Source organism: Staurois parvus, unplaced genomic scaffold, assembly GCF_062004578.1.
Source record: "Staurois parvus isolate SC_StPar_1 unplaced genomic scaffold, SC_StPar_1.0 ptg000696l, whole genome shotgun sequence".
Lineage (NCBI taxonomy): Eukaryota > Metazoa > Chordata > Amphibia > Anura > Ranidae > Staurois > Staurois parvus.
The window spans coordinates 5,590,581-5,607,664 of NW_028318492.1; the positions used below are offsets into that span (position 1 = coordinate 5,590,581).

General features: G+C 40.9%; 1 protein-coding gene across 1 annotated transcript in view; it reads left to right on the forward strand.

Annotated features, from left to right (window-relative positions):
• CFAP47 (cilia and flagella associated protein 47) overlaps window positions 1–17,084 on the forward strand; it is a 772,366-nt gene that overhangs the window by 36,567 nt on the left and 718,715 nt on the right. Inside the window, exons 5-7 of the mRNA XM_089653003.1 lie at window positions 4,381–4,519; window positions 9,039–9,264; window positions 16,559–16,719. Coding sequence (XP_089509129.1) covers window positions 4,381–4,519; window positions 9,039–9,264; window positions 16,559–16,719 — 526 coding nt within the window. The remainder of the gene's footprint in view (window positions 1–4,380; window positions 4,520–9,038; window positions 9,265–16,558; window positions 16,720–17,084) is intronic.

Consider the following 17,084-nt stretch of genomic DNA (forward strand, 5'->3'; position numbering starts at 1 on the left):
ATGTGGCAGGCCAATCTCTGTAAAGAGGCGTCTACTTTGGGAACTATATTCCATAATTCTCCATCCCTTTGACAAAATGGGTATAATTTTGAAACTCTGTTATGGACATTTAATTTTTTGGGTGGAGAACTCTTTTTTCTGCTTCTCTAATTTACAATTTTACTTGCTGCGTGTCTGCAGCTTTGTCACGTGCCCCCTACCTAAGATAGGATGTGCACACAAATTTGCCGGGCAGTGCCTCAGCTGAGCAGCCCAAACAAGCCACCACTTCAGGGTGGGTTGGAGAAGAGGCTTTGGAAGAGCTAGAAGACTCTTTTCTGTGCTGGCCAGAGAATTTACTCTTCTTAGAAGCTTTTTGGTGACGTTATTTTCCTTGTTCCATTTATACAACTGCAATGGGCCACTGGCAACGGTGTCCTAGAACCACCACTTGGTGGATGTTTAATCCATTCTGGACTGTTTTGGTGAAGTTACTTGTCCTGGACAACAGGAGACAGTGCTTTGGACCGGGCTCTTGGTGGACGCTTTATTCCACGCTGGGGTCTTCTTTCTGCCAAAAAGGTACGCAGGTAGCACTCTTTTAAAAAGTAGCAAAAAAATAAATAAAATAAAAACGACAATTCCATAAAGCAGGGAAAGAGAAAAAAAAATAAAAATAAAATAAATAACAAAAAAAATACATCTCTGGTAGATCTTCAGCTCTGGAAGGTGGAGCTCTAGCAATAGCCTAAGGGGGGATATAACCTAACCCACATCTCAGAGTCATAATACATGTGCATGCATCCATAATGCATGTGCTTGTGACCTACAGGGAGCAGAACAGCAGAAGGACCTAGGCTGGAGCAGCAGTGATTAGGTAAACAGGTGGAGCTCATAGAGACACAGCAGCATCTGCAGTAGCCACAGAGCTGCAACATGAGAGAGAGAGAGAGAGAGAGAGAGAGAAAGACAGCCTCTAGATAAGGTAGTAGCTTCCTGTGTCACAGAGTGTCCTGGGAGCTCCATGGCAACCCAGGAAGTCCAGCGCCCGCCGCCTTTGCACGTGTACGACCTAGCTTGCTCTGTAGCCAAAACAAACGCTGCTACCATGATGGGGGGTTTACCAGCCCCAGGCAGAGCCCAGATGTGCTGAAACGTGAGACTATAGGTGCCAGGCAGCCCACAGACCTGCTGAGATATGGGACTACAAGTGCCAGGCAGCCCACAGACCTGCTTAGATATGGCACTACAAGTGCCAGCCAACCTATAGGCATGCTGAGATATGGGACTAGAAGTGCCAGCCAGACCACAGACATACTGAGATAAGGGACTACAAGTGCCAAGCCCACAGACCTACTGAGATATGGGACTACAAGTGCCAGCCAGCCCACAGACGTACTGAGATATGGGACTACAAATGTCAGCCAATCTATGCACAGGTAAGTCACCCCACCTTCCCAGCACTACTTTATACTGCTCCATGGAAAGAACTGCTGTAGGGTGGCATAATCAATGTGCAGTAATTTATTCTGCAGCATAACAATCCCCGCGCCAAGGGAACCCACTGCACAGGGGGGTTTACAGCCCAAACGAGGGGTCTTCTTACCCAGGAGAGGCTGAACCTGTGAAGGCCATAGGAGAGAGATTTTTTTTTTTCAAGGTGTCTGGAGCGAGGACGAAAACAGAACGCTGAGTGAGGGGAAACAGCCGCTCTTATGGACTAGGAAAGAGGTTGTCCTGGAGGGGTCAGAGAGGGTGGAGCTGACCCGTGGTAGGCTAACATGGGGAGGTCCAGGAAATATATATACACTGCTCAAAAACAATTAAAGGAATACTTTGAAAACGCATCAGATCTCAATGGGAAAAAATGTCATGCTGGATATCTATACTGATATGGACTGGGAAAGGGTTAGGAATGTAAGGATGCCCCATTGTTTGATGGAAATTAAAATTATCAACCTACAGAGGACTGAATTCAAAGACACCCCAAAAATCAAAGTGAAAAAAAGATGCAGCAGGCTAGTCCATTTTGCTGAAATTTCATTGCAGCAGCTCAAAATGGTATTTCCTTCCAGATGTGGAACAGTCTGAAGTGCAACCTGGCATGGTCAGATGCACCGAAACATGATATCCCAGAGGTGTTCTATTGGATTTAGTTCAGGCGAGCATGGGGGCCATTCATTGGTATCAATTCCTTCATCCTTCAGGAACTGCCTGCCTGCATACTTTCGCCATATGAGGCCGGGCATTGTCATGCACCAGGAGGAACCCAGGACCCACTGCACCAGCTTAGGTTCTGATAATGGGTCCAAGGATTTCATCCCGATATCTAATGGTAGTCAGGGTGCCCTTTTCCAGCCTTTAGAGGTCTGTGTGTCCCTCCATGGATATGCCTCCCCAGACCATCACTGACCCACCACCAAAACGGTCATGCTGAATAATGTTACAAGCAGCATAACATTCTCCACGCCTTCTCCAGACCCTTTTACATCTGTCACATGTGCTCAGGGTGAACCTGCTCTCATCTGTGAAAAGCACAGGGTGCCAGTGACAGACCTGCCAATTCTGGTGTTCAGTGGCAAATGCCAATCGAGCTCTATGGTGCTGGGCAATGAGCAGAGAGCCCACTAGAGGATGTCGTGCCCTCAGGTCACCCTCATGAAGTCTGGTTCTGGCAGTGCTCATCCTGTTCCTCTTTGTACAAAGGAGCAGATTCTAGTCCTTCTGATGGGTCAAGGACCTTCTGTGGCCCTGTCCAGCTCTCCTAGAATAACTGCCTCCTCCATGCTTTTGAGACTGTGCTGGGAGACACAGCAAACCTTCTGGCAATGGCACATATTGATGTGCCATCCTGGAGGAGTTGGACTGCCTGTGCAACCTCTGTAGGATCCAGGTATCGCCTCATGCTACCAATAGTGACACTGACCCTAGCCAAATGCAAAACTAGTGAAAAACAGTCAGAAAAGATGAGTAGGGAAAAAAATGTCAGTGGCTTCCACCTTTAAAATCATTCCTGTTTTGGGGGTCATCTCATTGTTGTCCTTCTAGTGCACCTGTTGTTAATTTCATTAACACCAAAGCAGCTGAAACTGATTAACAACCCCCTCTGCTCAGTTAACTGACCAGATCAATATCCCAGGAGTTTAATTGACTTGATGCTATACTCTGATTAAAAAGTGTTCCTTTCATTTTTTTGAGCAGTGTATATATCTCCATTAAAAAGGTCAAAAACCTTCTGATTTTTTTATTGAGCATGAGCTTATTGCCTGCCTTTACAGGAGACAGAGTATAGAATTCAGACATAAATGTATGAATATGTAAAGTGGAAGGTACAAATAAGTAAAGGTAGAGGGTTAGAGATAAATCTAATTACTATAAAGTTATATTACTATAATAGTACTAGGTAGCAATGAACCCCTACCCATCAACTGTCTTAAGCATTTAGTAATTAGAACTTCCTTTATGATGGTGGCTTGTTGTGCATTCTGCAATTAGTAAACTGGTAAACAGATCATGAACCGCATTTTACTAGTTCATTAATATGCTACGTGAATTAAATCTTGTGCTGGCTGACTAATGGGCTCCACTCTACTGAGTCACTAATATAGAAGATCTTCCATCATTCGTTCATCTCTGACCGTAATGACCTTATTATTCTGATACCACTTTTTATTGTGCAGTCACAAGCTGGGGCTAGTGCAAGTGAATAAACAAGAAGTCCATAAGGAAACATTTTTTCCAATGGTAAACTATCAAATGGATAAGTATGATTATCATGATTTTTAAGGGATTGGGGTAATGTTGAAATGTGCATACAGAGAAAGCTTTGAGAGGAAATTAGGGCATATATTTTTTATTTCGATTTTTGTCATGATGTCAATTTTAAGGCATATTTGGACCAGGATCTGGAATCAAAAGAAAGGGAAAGAGCATGGAATGGGGGTGGTCACAATAGGGATGGTGTACTGGATGTGTATACATCATACATCTGGGCTTGTAAGAGTATATAAGCTTCAAGTATCTCAGATTACATAAAGTTAATTTATTTCTGTCTAGTAGGGCTAATAGGTAACCACATATTGTTTGACCCAGTATAGCTCTTTGTGCTCAAGTTCGAATCACATCATCCATTTTATTGGTGGCTTTTGACTTTCAGTGAATGTCTGCTATGAACAAGTTTATGTTGTATATACTGTAAACTAGTCCTTATGAGGTTACTTTTCCAAAATGTTTGTAACTTTCTCTCTTGGTCATTTGTTTGTCATAATTGCATGTCAACTTTGTTGCATTGTATTCATATTGCAGTCTATTTGCTACACTACCTCTGTTATACTATAAACAGATTGTATGGGTTAATTTACAATGTATACCAATGTTAATATTGGTGTTATATTTTAATAGGTACTTTCAAAATAAAGTACAGTGGAACCATTCCTATTATTATAACCCCAACCAGTGGTACTGTGGAGCCAAAAACAACACATTTAATAAAGTTAGAACTATGTGCAGATGTTCCTGTTGTCATTGAAGAAACAGCCAAGTAAGTGAAAAAATATTTACATCTAATTCATACATTTAGAGTTTTGTTTTAACCCATACAAAAATACTGAGATTCTTAAAATATATGTAAACCCTCACCTTGTATAAGAACCCATTTAGTTTAAAATAGAAATACAATGCAAAACATTTCTGTATAGATATAAAAGAATTATAAATTACCTTTTTCTTTTTTATAAGTGATCATGTGACCTATATTCTCTGCTGCATAAGAGACTTAAGCAGCCCATAGACGATACATTTTGTTCACCCGCTAGTTGAACAAAAAAAAAAAAAACTGACTTGATTCCCCCATCCACATATTAGAGATGCATGGGGGAATCTTTCCCACTGGGATATTGTATTCTTACAGTGGGGAGACTTCCCCGTTGTCAGAATACACTCATCAGCAGCTCTGATCAAGCAGGGAAAATCCGACAGGTTGGCTGTACATAAATCAGTCAGTAGATCAACTTCTGTAAAACCTCCCTGCCTATACATGGATTGATATTCAGCTGGTCCCTGCTGAACTGGCAGAGTTTTGATCTATACATATGACCGGCTTTAGAGAGTTGGGGGTGGATGCTGCAAGGGGGAATGTCAGCAGTACACTGATCTTCTATTAAAGAGCTGTGCAGGGAGTCATGTCAGCACAGATCTTGGCCATTGGATGACAGGCAGGCTGTTCTCCAGCACAGCCAAAAAACTGACCACGCTGAGCTGGATGTGCTCTCATGCGTAAGGTGGTTGGGTTGAAACCATCCATGGTATCTGTTGGCCCACAGGGCATAATTAGTTTGGGAATGGGGATCTATTACATTGTAGTCAGCTTACTGAGTCACTTTACTAGCAGTTGTTCTAACATTTCTGTGGAAGAATATATATATGCTCCAGGGTTGGTGAACAGTGGGAGTAAAAAATGGCCTAACACCTGTGGTTATTGGGAGGAGGAATAATGCCCCATCGCTTGTGCCAGTGAAAGGAATAGTGCCCCATCCTTGGTGTCAGTGGGAGGAATAATGTCTTATTGTTCATGTCAGTCGGAAGAATCGTGTCCCATCATTGGTGTTAGTGGGGGTCCTATTACTGCATTGTTAGTGTCAGTGGGAGGAATAGTGCCCCCTTGTTGGTGTCAGTGGGAGGAATAATGCCCCATCATTGGTGCCTGTGGGAGGAATAGTGCCCCATTGTTGGTGTCAACGAGAAGAATAGTGCTGCATCATTGGTGTCAATGGGAAGAATAGTAACCCATCGTTGTTGTCATTAGGAGCAATAGTGCCCCATTGTTGGTATAAGTGGGAGGAATGTGCCCCATCATTGGTGTCAGCGGGAGCAATAGTGCCCCAGTGTTGGTATCAGTGGGAGAAATAGTGCCCCATCATTGGTGTCAGTGGGAACAGTAGTGCCCCATCGTTGGTATTAGTGGGAGGAAGAATGCCACATTGTTAGTATCAGTGGGAGGAATAGTGCTCCATTGGTGTCAGCGGGAGCAATAGTGCCCCATCAATGGTATCAGTGGGAGGAAGGATGTTTCCTTGTTAGTGTCAGTGGAAGGCAGAGTGCCCCAAGGGCTGGTTAAAGGCAAGTAAAGTGCCACATCTGGTGACCACTGCTGCATACAGACATGCGTGGCTGCATAGCACATATCAGATGTATGGTTACAGTTTACAGATGATGACTGGTTATTATGATTATTGCACTTTGCATACAGTAATTGCTATTCACTCCACCTTATTAAACAATCCCAGCAGACTTCGCCTTATTTTGTTATACATCAACTTCTTTTTTTGCACTCATAAACATAGCTCTATAGCCACCGTAAAGTTATGTACTTTATTCCTCTAAGTTCAGCAATATTTACCACTTTAAATCAATATAAAAAAGGTTTAGTGCAACTAAAATGTGTATAATCCAATATAAATGTGCAAAAAAAAAATATTAAAAAAAATTAAAAAAGGGAAACGCATGTAAATGTGTGTGTATATAATATATATATGTGTAAAAGCGCTGCGTAAATTGACAGCACTATATAAGTAACTGAAATAAATATATATATATATACAGTCAGGTCCATAAATATTGGGACATCGACACAATTCTAACATTTTTGGCTCTATACACCACCACAATGGATTTGAAATGAAACAAACAAGATGTGCTTTAACTGCAGACTGTCAGCTTTAATTTGAGGGTATTTACATACAAATCAGGTGAACGGTGTAGGAATTACAACAGTTTGCATATGTGCCTCCCACTTGTTAAGGGACCAAAAGTAATGGGACAATTGGCTTCTCAGCTGTTCCATGGCCAAGTGTGTGTTATTCCCTCATTATCCCAATTAAAATGAGCAGATAAAAGGTCCAGAGTTCATTTCAGGTGTGCTATTTGCATTTGGAATCTGTTGCTGTCAACTCTCAAGATGAGATCCAAAGAGCTGTCACTATCAGTGAAGCAAGCCATCATTAGGCTGAAAAAAACAAAACAAACCCATCAGAGAGATAGCAAAAACATTAGGCGTGGCCAAAACAACTGTTTGGAACATTCTTAAAAAGAAGGAACGCACCGGTGAGCTCAGCAACACCAAAATACCCGGAAGACCATGGAAAACAACTGTGGTGGATGACCGAAAAATTCTTTCCCTGGTGAAGAAAACACCCTTCACAACAGTTGGCCAGATCAAGAACACTCTCCAGGAGGTAGGTGTATGTGTGTCAAAGTCAACAATCAAGAGAAGACTTCACCAGAGTGAATACAGAGGGTTCACCACAAGATGTAAACCATTGGTGAGCCTCAAAAACAGGAAGGCCAGATTAGAGTTTGCCAAACGACATCTAAAAAAGCCTTCACAGTTCTGGAACAACATCCTATGGACAGATGAGACCAAGATCAACTTGTACCAGAGTGATGGGAAGAGAAGAGTATGGAGAAGGAAAGGAACTGCTCATGATCCTAAGCATACCACCTCATCAGTGAAGCATGGTGGTGGTAGTGTCATGGCGTGGGCATGTATGGGTGCCAATGGAACTGGTTCTCTTGTATTTATTGATGATGTGACTGCTGACAAAAGCAGCAGGATGCATTCTGAAGTGTTTTGGGCAATATTATCTGCTCATATTCAGCCAAATGCTTCAGAACTCATTGGACGCCGCTTCACAATGCAGATGGACAATGACCCAAAGCATACTGCAAAAGCAACCAAAGAGTTTTTTAAGGGAAAGAAGTGGAATGTTATGCAATGGCCAAGTCAATCACCTGACCTGAATCCGATTGAGCATGCATTTCACTTGCTGAAGACAAAACTGAAGGGAAAATGCCCCAAGAACAAGCAGGAACTGAAGACAGTTGCAGTAGAGGCCTGGCAGAGCATCACCAGGGATGAAACCCAGCGACTGGTGATGTCTATGCGTTCCAGACTTCAGGCTGTAATTGACTGCAAAGGATTTGCAACCAAGTATTAAAAAGTGAAAGTTTGATTTATGATTATTATTCTGTCCCATTACTTTTGGTTCTTTAACAAGTGGGAGGCACATATGCAAACTATTGTAATTCCTACACCGTTCACCTGATTTGGATGTAAATACCCTCAAATTAAAGCTGACAGTCTGCAGTTAAAGCACATGTTGTTCGTTTCATTTCAAATCCATTGTGGTGGTGTATAGAGCCAAAAATGTTAGAATTGTGTCGATGTCCCAATATTTATGGACCTGACTGTATATGTATGTGTGTATTTTTTTTGCACATTTTTGTTGAATTATACACATTTTAGTTGCTCTACACTTTTCCCATATTGATTTCTATTGGTGTTTGAATGCACAACAGTGAGGAGCTGCAACATAATACATAGGGTTTTGATATATATTTGGGTTAGTGCAGAGATTTTCATTGGTTGGAATATTTACCTTTGTCTTCTTCCAATCATCTTTCCACCTCTTCCTTTTAGAATAATACCATTTGGTTGTTTGTTTTCTTTAACTTTTTACAACAAATGTAATTTTCCCTCATATCTAGAAACATTAATCAAAAGGATTACAAATGTGTCAAATAAAAACTGCTACTGATATGAATAAAAAGTAGTTATTTCGTATGTGAGAGTAAATTATGCAGACCTTTGGCAGTTACCTGTAATTAAGGCTGGTTTCCTACTTCCAAATCTGTAGAATTGTTTCTTTGCTGTAAATTATTTTACAAAAATCAGATTTGCCTACTGATATATGTCTTTCATTATATAATTGTTTTCCTGCACAAAGTTAAGTATTGTAATGCCAGGTTCTATATAATTACAATTTATAAATATACAAGCATCAGCAGCATAGAGCAGCATGTGTTCTTTGGTCTTATATCTGCAATTTAGATTAGTTTCCCTACAGAAAAACATAATTACTTCACTTTGTCCAGTTATGTTTATCAGATGATGCTGGTTAGTTTTATGCTACTGTTTGATACATTACCTAGGATGATATGAAGATAAATGTTTATTGTTATATGCATAAACCAGCTTACTAGGCACGTGTGTTTTATCCTAGGGTTAAACTTCAAGGTCATGAAGAAATGTCTTTGCTAATTAAAGGGAATATTGTCAGGCAATCTCTAGAGTTACTAGACTTGTCTGGCAAATCTTTAAAGTGTGTTCACTTTGGAGCTGTCTATTTTGGAACATCAAAGATCCAGAAAGCAGTGATATACAACGATAGTCCTGAGGAAGTAAGCTGGGTGTCTGTCCTGGATGATAATGCAGTTGGAGTTGAAATGGTATGTTTAACCTTTTTTACTGGTTATGTTCTATAGCTTAAAGTGTATTTTCAATATAAAGCATCTCACAGGAATTTTTGTGAGCATTCTAAGAAGTTACAGTAAAAGTTTCCCCTCTCACTACAGCAGCCTTGTATCATAACTCATCTGTCTGAAGTCTCAACACACAACAGGGTCATTAATCTATGTCTGACAATCCATAGCACAACAAAAACTATATTTTGCTGCCTTGCCTTAGAAGTTTCGCAGATAAACAGAAAAAAGTGGATATTTACTTTAAAGCGACATTAAAGCATCCCCCTTCTTTTATATAAAATAACTAACTTATCATACTTACCTGCTCTGTGCAGTAGTTTTGCACAGAGCAGCCCCAATCCTCTTCTTTTGGGGTCCCCCGGCGGAGCTTCAGGCTGCTCCTCTTCAGCGAGTGTCCCATGGAAAGTCATTTTTCGTGGGGGCACCCCTGTGGGCTTGCTCCCGAGCCACCTTGTCTGCATCCATTGAAACAGAGTGGGTAGCCTGGCCCCTCCCCGCAATCACTTGGCACAGTATTTGATTGACAGCAGTGGGAGCTAATGGCTGCTGTAGCTAATAATCTGCCTAGGGAGGAGGGAGACAGTGGTGAGAGCTGCTGCTCTCGTGCACATTGCTGGATCAGATCGGGCTCAGGTAAGAATAAGGGGGCGCTGGGTGGGGATTCTGCAGCATGGAAGGTTTTTCAGTTTAAAGTGGCATTAAACCTTCCTTTTTGTTTTAATCTAAAATAACAAACATGTCATACTTACTTGTTCTGTGTAGTGGTATTGCACAGAGACACCTGGGTCCTCCTATTCTGGGGCCCCCCACCGGAACTCCAGGCTTCTCCTCTTTGGCAGGTGCCTCCACAGAAAGCCACTTTCCATGGGGGCACCCATGCAGCCTTGCTCCCCAGCCACCCTGTCTGCGTCCATTGACAGAGCGAGTGGCTCGTCCCCTCCCCCCTGCTGGCTTGGCACAGCATTTGATTGACAGCAGCAGGAGCCAATGGCTCCTGCTGCTATCAGTCTTCCCAGGGAGGAGGGAAATAGTGGCGAGGGAACATTGCTGGATCAGATCGGGCTCAGGTAAGCTTAAGAGGGGCTAAGGGGCATCCTGCAGCACAGAAGGTTTTTCACCTTAATGCATAGAATGCATTAAGGTGAAAAACCTTAAGTCTTTAGAACCACTTTAAGCAACTGTTTTGCTTTTAAAGAGCAATTACAGACAGCAAGTGAAATCTACCACTGAACAGCAAATGGTAAAGATTGCAGATGTGCCTCAAGACCAACTCTATCCAGCCCGAAAGATTTCACTTTACTTTTTCTCCCTCTGACAGCCTGCAACAGCAGGACGAAATGCTGTTGCCATCAGGACAGGAAAGTCAGAGACCATAATATTACCTAATATGGGTTATAATCATTCCTCATTTTACTGTAAACAATGAGGGTGATTAACTAAATGCAGTAGGCTGTTTTATTTTTAGTGGATTTTTACCTTAGCTTAGTAATTGAGGTGAAGCTCTGCTAACTTCTATCGTCCAATCCTATGCAAGCAAAAATATTTTTTCCCTAGCACGTGATTGGGTTTTCTTTGCAAAGGGAATTTTTATAACATCCACTAAGCTAAGGGAATTTTCTTGCAAAGTAAACATCCTATTTGCCTTTAGTAAATCAACCCCAATGTGTTTTGGTGCAGTCTGGTGTCTCCATTGGAGAGACTGCCTATTATATCCTGTACTGACACTGGGGACACAGACCAGCATAAAAAATTCACAGGGGGGTCAATACCTTCCACAGTCTGTTCAAAGAAAAAAAAGTTTTGTTAGAAGTTAAGCTTTTTACCATCCCAGTGAGACCCAACAAGCTTTTTAAATTGATTCTATGTAGAGCTGCAGCCTATGTTCACACAGCTTGATTCTTTGCTCCTCCAAATCAAAGAACTAAACAGAGATGGGTTCTCAAATAGGCCAAGTCATGCATGGTGCGCTAAAGAGTGTTTCTTATTATCAGGACTTTCACAGACATTTTGGAAAATCTCCTTGCAGCCATTAGCCCCTTCCCTGTGAAGAAGGCTTTAAAGTGGTTATAAACCTCTGAAATGAAAAATGAGCAAAGCATATCCTTTTATACTGTGTACTTGCCTTCATCCAAAGCACCTAGTGTGATTTCTGTCTGTTGTCTCATTCCACTTCTGTCTGCAGTAGTCACTTTTTAACAAGCAATCCCAGGAGATTCCCCTATCCCTGCAGCACACAGCAGGTGATTGACAGCCTCAGCTGTGCATGTCTCTTTATAAGAGTGCGTACGTTCCTTCCACTCAGGTCTCAGATTACATTCGGCAACCTGCTCTATGCTGTTCAGCGTGTGACACAAGATCCCCTCCCCCTTCCTTCAGGTACTAAGGATTGCTGTGTAAAATGTGTGCTTTAACATTCTGTAGAAGAGAGAGAGAGAGAGAGAGAGAGAGAGAGAGAGATGTATATAAACAGGTACACTAATTGTTAACAAAATATTCCTCTGCACAATCAGCGTCTCACTCTATGATCAAATGAGGAAAAAATGTAACAAACCTGTCTATAAATATCCTATAGTTGCCGCCAACACTGATGCATGTTCCCACAGCCAAACAAATTATATATACTGTATTATAAACATGTGGGCAACAATCTAAAATACATATATCCAAGATTGTAATAGCATAAATGACACAAAAATATGTTATACAAACAAAAATACAGCGCCTAGATGCTCAGACAATATTTGCATGCTTATAGTCCTCTTCAGCGATTACGTTCAAATATGTGCTGTCTGTACATCAGTGCTTGTGCTTTGATTTTACAATAATACACGTGTTGTGCTCCACCACGTTTCACTCTGTGATCTGGAGATGTTGGCTTGTGTAGATAAAATAGGTGAAAATGTCCCTTCCCCTTTAAGGGGGGGGGATTCAGACACCTCCACCAGATATCTCTGAATTTACCACCAGATCACTTTCTTAAAGGGTTCTTTTAGTCAGTTACAACAGAAATAGTTACAGCTTTAACTGATGATATGCTCCTCAGCTCAAAGAAAATAAAGCCATTATAGTGCTTTCCATCTCTTTACAATTATACTTTATTAAAAAAAATAAAATAAAAGTACACTCACATGGTGCACTGTTGAACTGGTGGCCTGGTGCTCCACCTGTGATGCCATCACGCAAACTCGAAAGTGGATGGGCAGCATTCGTGGTTAGATTACGCCAATCTACAACTCTTAAGGGGGCAATACACATACATTTTTGAAGTGGTTTTACTGATAAGCACTAGTTCAGCAGTGCACAACGCGTGTATTGTTGGATAATTAAAGCACCGGAGTAAAGAGAGTGTTTATATCGTGAAGGACGAAAAATTCCACAATTGTTTGGTATTTGCATGCAATCACCAGAGAAGACTACATATGCAAATATTGTCTGAGCAGGTAGGCACGTATTTTTGATTGTATAACATATTGTGGTGTAATTTATTTATGTTAATACAATCTTGGATATATGTATATTAGATTATTACATTATCACATTGTTGCACTGCACCTTTATAATATACATAAACACGTACAATTTATGTAGGAAGATTTGTTTCAATTTTGCGTATCGTCTGAGGTTAGTCATTTCAGTGTGTATGTGTAAAGGTTTACAACCACTTTAAGGCCTTCTAAATATAGGGCAGGGGTCTCCAAACTTTTAGAACAAAGGGCCAGTTTACTGCCGTTCAGACTTTAGGGGGGCCAGATTGTGGGAGTAGAAAATGCCTGGGCATCAGTGGGAGTAAACAATACCCTAGGCTTGGTGGTCAGTGGGAGGAAAAGTGCCCCATCATTGGTGCCAGTGGGGTAATTAGTTCCCCGTTTCTGGTATCAGTGGGAGGAACAGTGCCTCGTGGCTGGTGTCAGTAGGAGGAACAGTGCTCCATCATTGTGGTCAGTGGCAGCAACTGTTCCTCTGTTGTTGGGGTCAGTGGGAGGAACAGTGCTACATTGTTTGGGTCAGTGGGAGGAAGAGTGCCCTGTCGATGAGGTCAGTGGGAAGAATAGTGCCCTGTTGGGGTCAGTGGGAGGAACAGTGCCCCATCATTAGGGTCAGTGGGAGGAACAGTGCCCCATCATTGGTGTCAGTGGGATAAATAGTGCCCCATCATTAGTGTAAGTGAGAGGAATAGCATCCCATCGATGGAGTCAATAGAAGGAATAGTGCCCCATCATTGGTGTCAGTTGGAGGAATAGCGTCCCATCGTTGGTGTCATTGGAAGAAATAGTGCTTCGTATCAGTGGAAGGAAATGTGCCTCAAGGGCTGGATAAAAGCAAGCAAAGGGCCACATCAGGCCTGCGGGCCGCAGTTTGGAGACCCCTGATATAGGGTATTACCTGCTTACAGTAAAATGCAGCCGCAAGAATCAAGCTGGGGTAACACAGGTATGCAAACAGCTATGATACAACAAAATGACAGGCTGCAAAGAACCATTGCTACAGGCACGTGTCTGCACACCCAGCAGTTACTTCTGATTGGGGATTGATGTCTGACCTTGGTTGCTCTTGTGATTCCAGCTGAAAGAATCTGCTAATTATTGCCACTGGAATCTGCTATAAACTCATGTGAAGGAGACCTTACTGTGTACTTAACACAAGATTTAGGTTCCATTTATAAATCCTAAATTCACAAAGAATTTGGTTACATACTTCTATAAATAAAGATTACTGTGGTATCAAAACACAACCTTTTCAATATACAGTTGGATAATGCCATATTCATTATATGACAGCTGTGAACTTTATGCCTCAGTCAAAAGAAAGACAGTGACCTGCAGAAAATATTTGCATTTATTAGAGGTTTTGCCTTGAGCTCCCAAACATCAACACAGCTATAAGTGACGATTTTAGTGATAATACAGTTTCCCTTGCAGGATTATAGACCGTGGATTTTGTTGCAGAGGCTTGATTGAGACTGCTGGTAATAATTCAGTATTACAGAAACAATTTTACTGGATTAATTATTCATGTGAACAGCACACTGTATTTCCTAAATAACAAAAATAACATTGCAGGCTGATTTTGTACCTGCGTAACAAGCTTCTATTATAAGTACTTTTCATAAAAATTCCAACTTAGGCTTTGAAGTGTAATAGCAGTATAGACTGTTTGCCCAAGAACAGTTGTAGTTGGGCTTTTCATTCAACTACAGCTAAGATGCACCAACCCCACTCCTTGCCTAAAATCTTGCTTGCAATCTGGTGTTTTAATAATAACTCCTTTAAATCTCCAAAATAGAGAGGAATGCCCCATAGCACATAATTGTTCCTATTACACCCAATTGCACTTATGAGGATGTTCTTGATTCTGGCTGCACTGGATAAAATAGACTTCAGAGTGAGCATATTTCCAGAAGGGTTTATGACATTGGGATGAACTCATCTTTGGTTGCTGATGCTCTCATGTTCAGTCAGACAGCAGGTTAGATTGTGGTCCAAGCTATGCTGAACAACTGCAGTATAGTCTGCAGAGATGTCCAGATAACAGTGGCTAAAGACTGGCTGACCTAAATTACAAATTGTTTGCTAGGTAACAATTTCAATTCTCTTTGAAGGAACCCAGGAGGGTAGAAAGTTTGAACTGCCATTGCTAAATAAATCAAATGGTCAGATGTTACCTGAATCCTAGTAGTTGCTGGTCTGTCAACTTTCTGAGCTTTCCTGTAGTCTCCTAGGTGTAGAATGTGTGTGACAGGCAACATTTGTCACAAAAAGTGACCTATTCAGATTCCTTCATAAGTCATATTGTCATCTTTTGTTCACTGAGAGACATAGGCTTTGATTGTAGATCAAACAGAACCAGTGGGTTATAGTACCGTCTACAAGAGTAGGACACTCTTCCCAAAAAAGTGTGAGGCTGGCATAGCACCATCTACTGCCCGAACCCCACAATTGCCAAGGATAGCCAATTTGTTGCCTAGCATCCATGATTATGAACCTGCTTTTTTCACCTTCTGGATTTTTATATTTTCTGCTACTTTCTTTTCTCTACTATCAAGCAGGTGACTTCCAGAAAGGTTGGATTTTGATCCTCAGTGTTGATCATATGTTCTTTATATACTGTCACTGGATCTTTGATAGGATCATTCATACATAGCTTCTGCTGGTTGTGTTTTTATTTTGTTTTGGATACAGTATGGATGAAAGAAGGAAAAAACAATGATTTACAGTTGTCAAGGGGGCAGTAGGTGACAACTCTTCTTTTTAAAGGAGAATTTTCCTTCACGTTAGAGAAATTTCCTTTAATTTCTTGTTGTATCTCTTGGACAGGAAGTGAAAGGAAATCTCCTCAATAGGCCACAGAAAAGAGATAATGAAAAGATTTTAACCAACCTGCACAATATCCACAAAACAAAAAAAAGAACTGATTTTAGGAAGCTGTGCTGAAAAAAAGCACTCCAACATTGACTTATCATGCTTTGTTCTGTACTGCATCTCTGTGTGGAAGATAAAAGAGCGCTGCTCAAAATCCTCTGTAATGTTGCTCCAGTCAGCTAATGCTGCTTCCAGGTGCTGGCTGGGTTACATAAATCTTGTCAAGTCTAATCTTAGGACTACAACAAAATGGCGCCCCCCCACATACTGTTAAGGCACACCAATGGTCACAAAATGTATACAAATTGTGCCAGTTTGGTCTCCACCTGTGGGAGAACACCCCTAAACACATTATGGAGACCAAGCTAAAGCCATTTTTATACATTTTGTGACCATTAGTGTACCTTAACAGGGTGCGGGGAAAGGAGGGGGAATCATTTTGTTGTAGTTCTGTGTATAACTGGTCATATCTTGTATGGAGAACAGTGAGCAGTTTAGTGGTTACCTGATCTTGCTCCAAATCTCATGGGACAGCAGTGCTTTAGATTTCACACTTCAGATCTATGAGGCTGTATATACAGGAGAGCATACCAAAAAGTGCATTTTTCTTTCTGGGGGAATTGAAACGAAGAGGTTAATTTTTTCCAAGTACTGCTTAGACAAAATTAACATATTAACAATATAGCAAATTTTGACTTTTTGAGTTCAGTCCCACTTTAATTAACCAGCAAAGTTGCTGTATTGTTATTGTTTTACAGCAGCCATAATGAAAAGGCTGAACTAAGGGTGGGAGCTAGGCAGGCATCAGGTTCTATCAATTGTTTTAATCTAATGTTTTATTATAAATATTTAGTTTGGATAATGATTTATTAAAGAGATGTTTTTCTAATATTATTCAGGGCACTGATATTGGGAAGAGTACAGATGCTGTTTTACAAGATATGAAATTTAGGAAAAACACAAGGGAAACTGTTGTTTCAACTTTACTTTCCTGCATCCCCAATCAAGGTGTCCTCTTACCTTTCCAGAAAACCACAGTCACTCTTTGTTTTTGTCCTAAGTAAGTACAATTCTTCATGTTTGCCTTATTTTACAAGTAAATCTGATATAATTTATGTTTTATTTTTGTAAATTAAATTTGAGTAACACATAAATATTCCAAAATGGGTAAAATTAAACAAAATTCTACAGGTATGAACTACAAGCACCTAAAGCAAGAAACTTGCACTTGGGAATACAGCGCTTTGAAAAAGTATTCATATCCCTTGAAATTTTCCACATTTCGTCATATTACAACCAAAAACGCAAATGTGATAGACCAATACAAAGTGTCACATAATTATGAAGTGGAAGGAAAATGATAAATGGTGTTAAAAAATTTTTTACAGATAAATATCTGAAAAGTGTATTCAGAGGTCACCTAAT